The sequence below is a fragment of the Otolemur garnettii genome, unplaced genomic scaffold (genome assembly GCF_000181295.1).
Source record: "Otolemur garnettii isolate 467f Iridium unplaced genomic scaffold, OtoGar3 scaffold00018, whole genome shotgun sequence".
NCBI lineage: Eukaryota > Metazoa > Chordata > Mammalia > Primates > Galagidae > Otolemur > Otolemur garnettii.
Window position 1 is genome coordinate 5,063,608 of NW_003852413.1, and position 10,137 is coordinate 5,073,744.

The 10,137-nt window shown below is 55.2% G+C and overlaps 1 protein-coding gene across 1 annotated transcript in view; it reads right to left on the reverse strand.

The window, feature by feature from the left end:
* MGAT5B (mannosyl (alpha-1,6-)-glycoprotein beta-1,6-N-acetyl-glucosaminyltransferase, isozyme B) overlaps positions 1 to 10,137 on the reverse strand; it is a 71,216-nt gene that overhangs the window by 19,899 nt on the left and 41,180 nt on the right. The window contains exons 9-10 of the mRNA XM_003786573.2: positions 2,863 to 2,994; positions 1,378 to 1,511 (exon numbers count right to left, since the gene is read on the reverse strand). Of these exons, the coding sequence (XP_003786621.1) occupies positions 1,378 to 1,511; positions 2,863 to 2,994 (266 nt within the window). The remainder of the gene's footprint in view (positions 1 to 1,377; positions 1,512 to 2,862; positions 2,995 to 10,137) is intronic.

Consider the following 10,137-nt stretch of genomic DNA (forward strand, 5'->3'; position numbering starts at 1 on the left):
GGCCAGCTGCGGTCTGCCAGGATAACATGCCTCAATGAAAATTCTTCTCTATAACAGTCTCCAGCTCAAGAACTTACAGTGAGTCTCAAATGTAAACTCAGCCTTTTGCCAGCCTCATACCTGACTGCTTCCCTGCTAAGCGAGCTAATTACCTAAGACTCTGAGCTCTGTAGCTTTTCCTCTTCTGAAGCCAGAGCATCCCCCTCGTTTCTATCTCCCCACCGGTTCCTATTCCACCAGTAATCTGCTCCTTGTGTCCACCCTATTACAACTGCTCTTCTCCCAGGAGGACAGTGAGCATTTCCTGAGACCTTGGAAAGGGCCCATAGAGCTGGGCGACCTAAGGTGAGCTGTGCCTCCTCTCTGGGCCTCTGTTTTCTCATCTGGACCATGTGGACTCCAGGCACTTCCCACCTTCCCAACCTTCTGGAATTTAATTAAGCCATACTTATTTATTCAAAAACCACATTTGCTCCTAATACAGCCCAGAACCTGGAGAATAAGAAAAAAAGAACACTCTAAGCACCCCAAAGAGACGCCTGAATTTGATGGGCTAAATAAAGATCATACACTTTGCTCATCAGCGAGTCCCTCAGGATGTTGCTCAGAACCTATTTTGCTCTTAATTTAGATGCGATCCTAACAAGGGTGCTTATCGGGCTTTCTGGCCCAGAGTCTTCAAAGAGCCGCACGCAAGATGCTGCTGGAGGCAGATGTGCTGACGACAATTAAAAGTGACAGCTGAGGGCCTCCCAACAAGGAGAGAAAGAGTCAGTTAAACAGCCACACGGAGCGGGACACAGCCCTGCACCTCTGCTGGCCCTAGGGAGATAAAGGTCGGCTCTGACCCGCCCCTGGCCTTGAGCCCTCCATCCCCCAATTCCCACCGAGGGCTCCTGCCCAGCCACAGCCTTGGGCCGTCATCCACCGTGCTGGAGCTTAGTGCTGCTCTTGCGTTTCCAGAATCTCCCACTTCTTTCCACACCCATCCTTACTACATCTATTCCCCTCACTTGGAAAAGCCCGCTTGCCTATTCCTCAGCCACCACTGAAGTGCCCCAGCCACCTCGAGAAGGCCACCGAATCCCCTTTGTTCTGGAGCTGTGCGCTTCCCTGATGGGTGAAGGTCATGTCCTCTGGTGTTGGGCAGGTCACCCTGCCAAGGACACCCCCTCCATGCTTCCTGCTCCCCAAATCCCACAAGAGGCTGGAAGGAGAGGGCAGCACTCAGTGGGTCCCACCCCCCTCACCAGCCCAGGAAGGAAGGAGGTGGGGAGCAAGGCCCTCCCCTGAGAATTTCAAGGCCCTGCTTCCTCCTCTGAGAATCCAGGGTGCCCTTGCCCTGCCCGACCCCACCAAGCCCCGCCCAGCACTCACGGAACATGGTCATGAACTGCTTGGGGTTGAGGTTCCAGTAGCCCCAGTTGGTCCTGTAGCCGTGCAACGTGGCGTACTCCTCGTGGTTGTAAGCAGGTTCCGTCCCAAAGGTGTCGATGACTCGGATTCGGCACCTGCTCTCCCCCCGTCCCCAAGGGACCAGGGTCAGCAACACTGCTGTGTGTCTCTATGCTGGGGTTGTCCCAGCCACAAGCACTATAACTGCCTGGTGGCCGGGGCAGACACTGCTGTGACCCCTGGCATGTGACTACACCTCTCTCATCAGCTCCCCCATCTGTCCAGTGGGAATGACAACAGCTATTGTCTCTGGGCTATCTGGAGCTCTTGACCTGTGGTCCCTGGTTGGTGCTCCAGACATGTCAGTCATTACCGCCACCCAGAGGGGACCTAGCAAGGGTGGCATGGGGTCCCTTCCTGCTGTCCCAGGGTCACCTGTACTTCAGGGTGGGGAATCCACAGCCCCTCTGATCTGGAGTCTGACACCTGTGGATGTGCCCAGACTCTTAAGGCTGGGGTGCAGGGGGCCACTGCCTGCAGAGCTATCCTTAGGCAGCCAGAGCCTCCAAGCCTCCTCTGCAAGGCGGGCACCTACAGTGCTGGACTTTCCAGCTGGGCAGAGGCTTCAAGGTCAAAGCCCAGAGGTGCCCTCTAGGACCAGCCAACCATGGGGCTGGACCAACTCTGAGGCCACTCTCAATGGGCCACAGCCCCAGAACTTGTCTCTCTGCCCATCTTACCCTAGGAAGGGGCGTCTGATGGAAAGTGCCCAGACTCAGACACCTCCACAAGGAGCTCCCTCCCACTGCGTCCTTCATGGCCCAGAATTGCCTGCCAAGTGCAAAGTCAGCACCATCCCCCACTCCACTTTGCCCCCTAGAAGATTCTGGGGGAGGGAGGAGAGAGTGCCCAGTGCAAAGAGAATGTGCATTAATAATAAAAGCAATAACACTGCCTGTCACTTTTTCCCCTAATAAAATCATGCGGGATAGTCAATGGGACTGGAGCACGTGTAATAAATAGCAGGGCGCTCTGTGCTAAATTAAACCCTACACCCCGCTGGCTGCAGGGAGACAAGGAGTGATGGATGGCCACGGCCTTCCTCCAGACCAAGAGGGGGTGGGTGGAGGAGGGGAGGTGGGGATGTGGAGTTAACCCCCACTAGGTCCCCTTGGCAGAGGTCACAGCTTGCTCCCTGCTATTCCTCTGCCCCTCCGTCTGGGCTCCCTCTGACTCCCACCCCCAACCTCAGTGCAGCAGAGGAGCAATGGAGCCTCTCTCTGCGGCTTATTAATTATCATCCGAGTTAGCCAAGATGGAAGTGGCGGGGGAGAGGAAGGGCAGGAGGCAGGAGAACACAGGATAGTGCGTCCTCCCACGCTGGGCCCAGCTGGCAGCCAGGACGCAGGGGCTGGGTGTGTGGCTGGGGGGCAGGGGCCACGGCACATCTTCCCGCTGCCCTCTCACCGGTACTTCTTGAAGGAGAGCCCCATGTGCTGCTTCATCTGCTGCAGGCCGTGGTAGTCGGTGTAGATGAGGTCGAAGGGCAGGGGCATGGTGAGCGGGCAGCTCCCCCGGCCTGGCGGCACCCCTAAGTTACTAAGAGAAGAGCCCTTCAGAGTCTGAGCCCTGAGGAACCACCATCCCAACCAGCCACCCCAGTCCCTAGGATGAACAGGCTGGGGGTGGGGATCTGTAAAAGTGCAGTGAGCTCAGCACAGACTCTGGGAAAGAAAGTGAACAGGATGGCCCTGTACAGTTGTGTAGGTTTTTCACTGCACAAGGGAGTTCAGCAAGGGGCAAAGGGCCTGGAGCCTGGGTTAGCTTGCCAAGCTATGCACCCAGCCTGGGCTACCTGCCAGGAGGGAGGGGTACCTTTTGTAATTACCACAGATGTGCCTGTGGCAGGGCTGTGTGTGTGCCCAGAGAGGGAGCCTCCAGCTAACTTTCACAGAGGCCATACATGCTGGGTGTGGTCCTGTTTGTTTGGAGATGAAGGGCCCCAAATCTCCTACACTACAGGAAAGTATAATCACTGTGCCGACTGGGGTCCTGGCACCACAGACTGGCCCAGGCAGTGAGCTCCTACAGACTCTGGGGACCCGCTCCCTGATACAGCCACAGCATAGGCTTGGGAGTCCCTGAGATAGGATGCGGGGGATGCCTGCCCCTACCTGCCAGGTCATTTACACGCAGGTTTTCATCTGGGACAGGGTGGCCTCCTGTGACCACCTCAGCCAGAAAGGGGGTGCTGCCTCTCTGCTTCTCATCAGAGCCTTTGGGTCACCTCATCTTGTTGAAGCCTTGTGACTTCCTCTAGAAGCCCATCTGTCCAATCTGACTCTCTGGAGATGGGCTCAAAGCCCTCTGCCCAGCAACCACAGCTGCCAATTTAAAATCCTTGCCCCAGGTCCCCTGTATCCATAAGAACCAGCACCTCCCACCAGAACCCCTGCTTGGTCTGATTCTATCCCTCTGTTTCCCCCCTGCAGAGGATGGAGCCATTGGGCCACTTATTCAGTAAGTCTGTACTGAGCCCCTGGTAGGGAGGGGGCACCCAGTTCAGAGAGGGCCCCTCCCACCTTCCTGCCCCCCCTCCACCAGAGGAGGAAGCCAGGGGCTCAGAAATGATGCAGAACTGGGTCCGGCACCTACTCCCCAAACACCCTCCACCCCCCATCCTCAGATTAATTCCATTTAATAAATGTCTCCAGAGCACATATTGGGTGTCGGGCTCTGCCCTACATGGGGGACACAGAGACCACGGGACACAGCCCCGGCCCAGGAGCAGGAGAGCTATGTGAAGAGTGTGTGCCCCAGAGGTGCTGAGTTGGCCACGTGAACAGCAAATCTGCATGTCTGGAGTTGGCAGGGAGCAGGCGGTGTCCTGAGAGGCACTGAGCCACTGAGTGGTGGACACAGTGGGGTGAGGAGGGGGAGGGCATCCAGCAGGGAGAGCCACGAGCCCAGCTTCAAACTCCTCTCTCAACAGCTCTTGGTGGGTAGGTGGAAAGTGTCACCTAGGGGGCTGATGTGCCCCTTTGCTTCTGACCCAGACGGGGAGGCAGCCAGGCCATCTGGCCCCAACTCTCTGAGGTTCATGTTTCAGATGCCAGCACCCAGAGAACTCTCAGCAAGCCTCTCAGGTACCCGCACGGTGAGCAAACTCAGCCCACGGAGGTGACAAACTTTGACAATGCCACTGGCTCATTAATGGCACAGGGCCACAATTGATCCATTCTCTGGGTTATGTCACAGGCTCCTGGAAACCACTCAAGCCAGGTGGAAAAGTACCTGCCGGGGGGCTCAAGCTCACTCAGAGGACGGGGGAGGGCCTGTGCACAATGTCCCTTCAGGACACTGTCCCCTCAGCAAGCAGTTCAAAGTGGCACCTGCCCAGAGGCTGCCATGCAAGGAGGGTTCGGAAGCTGCGGGACAGGGACTGAGCTGTCAGGGGTTGGCCTGCGCCCTGCAGAAAAGGGCAACGACAGAGGGGCTTTCTTTGACCCAGTGCCCCCAGCCTCACTGAGCTGCCCACACCAGAGCCTCAGCTGCTGAGTGTGGGGAGGGGAGCATGGAAATCTAATAACCATTTCCTCCTGTGTTCTGTCTATAAACTTAAAACCGGGCTGGACTCCTCCCCCCAGCCTTTCTTGTTCCAACCAGACCACCACGAGGGACCCTCTAGACCAGAGAGGCTAAGGCAGTGTCTGCCTCTCAAGCTTTTCTGTTGAAACCCCCAGAAAGCAAAGGAGAATGGGCATAAACCCCAGGGGTCTGCAGCCTGACAGAGGCAGCTCCCGCAGCAGCCGGGAGGCACTTCATGAAATATTTGGTGGTGTTTTTGAGCCCAGCCCATTCTGCATTCCTCTCTGCGAGGCACACATGCTGCTGTCTCCGAAATGCAGAAACTCCTCCGGCAAAACTCATGCTCCAGAAGTACTAGGTGGAGGACAGTCCCCAATCCGCTCTCCCTCACTTCTCCCACCTCATTGACAGCCACAAACAAAAGGACAAAAAGCTGATTCCTCTATCCCTTCCTTGCAGAAAGGAGGAAGGGGGCGGCTGCTCCTCCCACAGGGAATCTGGATCTGGTGAAATGAAGACGATCCTGAACATGTAACTGTAGGTGGGTCTCGGAGCTGCTACCTGCAGCAGGAAGATGACGGCCTGTCCTACTGTTTCTAGTTGGTTTCTAGGCAACACGGCGTCCCTCCGTCCCAGGGGCTTCCTTCCATTGCCCCAGCACTGACCCCACTGATCCTAGTCTCAGACACCAGTGCCACTGAGAGGATAGACAGGTCGCAGCAAGCCACTGCCCTCCTGGGGGACAGCCACACTGGTGTTCTTAGGTGGGTCCCATCATCTCCATCCACTGTCTTCATGGCGACATTACGAGCATAGGCATTGTGCTACGTGCATGCTATCAACTGACCTCCTTTCCTGGCAACACCCTACCAGATCAGGCCCATTCTCATCCTGTTCCCATCTTTACACATTAGGAAACAGAGAAGTTTAGTGACTGACCCAGGATCACACAGCCAGAAAGCAGTGGAGATGGGGTCAGAATCTTCCTACAATGTCAACCCGGTCATGTCTCCCTGGGTTCTGGTTCTTTTGGACCAGGACATCACAGACCCTTCCGCAGCTAATTGCTGCTGGGACACCAGCTGCTGCCCCTTTCCCATACCCTGTGATCCTGGGGTCTGGGCAGCCTCTCCTGACGCACTGGGGTAGGCAGAGGGAGCAGGGAGGGGCTGGAGGCCTCTGCATTTATGGCTGTGCCACCCCACGAGTGGGGCCACTTCGATGAAACGACAACCCCAAGCCTGAGCTTGGGGCGCCTTGCTGTGCAGTGGCTTCCCCAGTGTGCAGTCAAAGTCTTAACTAAAGCAGAAGAAAAGGTAAGAATGTTAGCACACAGGGGTAAAGAAACCATCGCGTGACAGCAGGTGTCACTAGCGGCTGCTAAAACAAGTGACACTACACACTGCCTGTGGCTGTCACACAGAAGCCAGGTACAACAGTCGTCCTCATCAAACTCTCCTCTGATTCCCCCAAGACAGAGCCCTGCTGTGACCAAGACTGTCCCTGGGCCTGGAAGACCCTCCTCACATCTGCGCCCCTAACTCGAACACCACCTCCTCCTCCTCCTCCTCCGGGAAGACTTACTGAGACATCCCTCCCCCTCTGCTCCCTCCACACCTGGCACACACCAGGTCACCTCTTCCCATCTGGAGGCCCCTTAAGCCCAGAGTCAGGTCAGCCTTAAAATTTCAAGGCCAGAGACAGGACCTGGCCCCATAAACGTCGTTGTGTTCATGAAGGAATAAATAAACCAACAGATCAGGGCAACCCCTCAGGTAGAATTGGTTAAAATGTTTAACATTTGGTCAAGAAAAGCCAATTTGGAGAGAGAACATGGTGAGTGCATGGAGCCCCGGGATGGGGGCATCGTCATGGTCTCTCAGGCTCTTGGTGCTTAGGGCACTGGCCTGCTCCTCTGGACTTGGGCACAAAAGGCCGTCACATGACTCCAAAGGACACTGCAGAGGGAAGGAGAGAAATGAGAAAAACTGGCCTGAAACAGCAATGTCCCCTTCCCGGGAGGAGCTAATGAGAAGCTCAGGGTCTCCGCAGCCCCAGAAAGTTTTCCGTTTAAGGGCAGGAGGTCAGCAGGGACAGGGGTCTGCATCTGCCTCATTGCTCCTGTCGGAGGACACTAAGCCCCGCCCCGTCGGGAGGGGAGGGCCAGCCGCAGCCAGAGGGGGCTGCAGTTTCATCACTTGTAATTTCAGTTTACTTTTATGGGCAATTTTACGCTAAGTGGTTGGTTGGAGCGGTGACATGAATTAAGAACGCTGTGTCCTGACAACCTTCAGCCAAAGGTGCCAGGGAGACACGGCCCTAGGATTCCACTTTTCTTGCTGACTCTTCAGAAGGCTCCTGCCCAGACGTTTCTGTATTTCCAAAGCCAAGTTCTCATTTCTCTTGGGACTCAGCCCAGGACTTGGTCAAAGGTATTGCTCAGCACTGCTCACAGATAGGGGTGGCGGAGGAGGCAGGATCTCAGCAGCAGGAGGCCCTACACCCAGTGCTGGGGAAGTGCAGGGAAGTTTGCATGGAATTGCCAAATTGGGTGGTAGAATACATTTTTTTACCTTTTTGTTTGTTTGTTTTTTGAGACAAACTCTCACTCTGTCACCCTGGGTTAAGTGGCCCGGCATCATAGTTCACATCAACCTCAAACTCCTGGGTTCAAGTGATCCTCTGGTCTCAGCCTCCCAAGCTGGGACTACAGGTGCCCTCCATGGCTAATTTTTCTGTGTTTAGTAGAGATGGGGTCTCACTCTTCCTCAGGCTGGTATCAAACTCCTGAGCGCAAGTGGTCCACCTGCCTTGGCCTCCCCAAATGCTAGAATTACAGGCATGAGCACTAGAATCCATTTCTAAGTGTCCTCAGGCCATGGCACCAAGACAAAAGGAGTCAGGGGCAGATGAGCCAGGGAAATGAGGCATTTCCACAGGTCACCTGCTTATAGCCTGGCCCCTGTGCCCTGCCCAAATTATTACACCTATAAGAGCCACCCTCTGGGGGAGGGAGGGTTAGGGAGTCACCTTTTAATGGGGACAGAGTTTTACTTTTACAAGAAGAGATGTGGGGGTGGATGGTGGCCAGAACAATGTGAATGTACTTTGTCATTGAACTGGAACCTTAAAAATGGTTAAGGTGGCAAATTTTATGTGTATCCTTCCACAATTAAAACAAATAGCTAAGCCAGGTGCCTTCCAGGCTTGCTGCCCAGGACTCTGCCTCCCAGAACCACTGAGGTCCTGTCTCATCCAGCTGCCTCCTCTTCCCCTTACCTGGGACTTCCACAAATGATGCAGGGGCTCAGCAAATATCCTAGAAAGCTTTGACTTAGTCCCTTTCTGTTAAAAGATCAAAGAGTAGGATGGGGAGATGGGATGATGGAGGAAAAAAGAATCCTATGCTCAGGCCGGGAGCGGTGGCTCACGCCTGTACTCCCAGCACTCTGGGAGGCTGAGGAGGGTGGACTGCTTGAGCTCACAGAGTTTGAGATCAGCCTGAACAAAAAGCGAGGCCCCATCTCTACTAAAAATAGAAAAACTGAGGCAAGAGGATCACTTGAACCCGAGTTGGAGGTTGCTGTGAGCTATGATGGCACAGCACTCTGTCTCAAAAACTAATAATAATAATAATAATCTTATCCTCAATAGAAAAAAACAATCTCCAGCTACCAATCAAAACCCTGAATTCTGGTGCAAGGAAAACATCCCCCGGCGTGAGCTCTGGCACAAACTTGCTGGATAGCCTCACACGAGACATTGACTCGTTCCATTGTCTGCCTCCGCACGCCTAACAGGTGCTCAGATAAATCCACCATCTCCTCTCAGCTAAAAATTCTCGGGTTTTATTTCTCCCTGTGCCTTTGGCCTGCGGCTAGAAATAATCTCTCCAGGTAGCTCAAATTCTGGAACAAACTATTCTCTCTGTCTTTCTCTGTGTGGGAAGGACCTAATTAAAAGAATCCTTACCAAGGGCTTAAAGAGCGCTGGCTCCCGGTTCTGGCGTGCACACAGGTCTCCAGCTTCACTGGATGCCTCTTGTTAAGGGGAACACATGGCTGGGGCAGCCGGCAGCCTGAGCCCCCTTGGAACTCCCCAGCACCCACTTCCTGAGCATGACGGGCAGTGACCCGCTCTTTCCCACAGCCTATTACCAGAGCAGGCCTGTCTCCTCCCTAGAACATCGGGTGGGGGCACAAACAGGAGATTCAAAGGGGCGTTCAACGAGCTGCTTCAGGCAGCAGAGGTCAGCCTCACTAATGAGGAAAGAAGTGTCCCCTCCTGCCACGCTTGCTTCTTGCTGGGTTGGGCTGATCTTCCTGTGCCCGACAGAAGAAGGCTACGTGCCCCTGACCCCATGAGAGGCTCCTCTGTCTCCTGAACAGGCAAGTGTCCTTGAACTTTCCAACACATACCCTGGTGCCTGGGGAGGGTCCAGGACCACAGCTAAGGAGGGTTGCCAGGTCCCCTTGGAGTCAGCAGCTCAGAGGAAAGGGCAGTCCAGAGGCAGATGGGAGCATGTGCCGGCCGCTCCTTAGCCAAAGCCACGGTGATGCATGCAGGGAGGGGGGTTCCAAGAGGGAAACTGAGGGAGCAGCACATCCCCCATCCAAGGCGGCCCACAGTGGGACTGTCATCAAAAGCTGACACTTTTTCCCCCAGTGATCTTTCCAAGTAAGAGAACTCGGAGCTAAGAATAGGGCGGCGGCCCCAGGAGAGCTGGTGAAACTGCAGACTCACTCCTCTCTCTGCCTCAGGAAGAGAAACAGGAATAGGAGCCGGGCCGCGGCTGTCCCTGGCTTCTTCTTGCAGAAGGTCCCTCCACATAGGTAACAAACACCTGTGAATGCTGAGCACGAGTCAAGGACCTTCTCATCCATGTTTCCGATGCACGAGGGGTCCAGCCAGCCAAGCACCCACCTACCTGCCCTGGGGGAGTGACAGGGGCCCGGCACTGGGGCTTTGCTCTTCAGTGGGTGACTCTCACGCACCAGGCTCTTGCTGTTCTATCCAGTTTCACAAAGCTTGGTTGAGATCCAGCCCATGCAGAAGCCTTGGGGGAAGACTCTTCCTTTGAGCCCATTAAGATTCGGGCTGAGGGCTCAGCGCCTATAGCTCAACCGGCTAAGGCGCCAGCCACGTACACCTAAG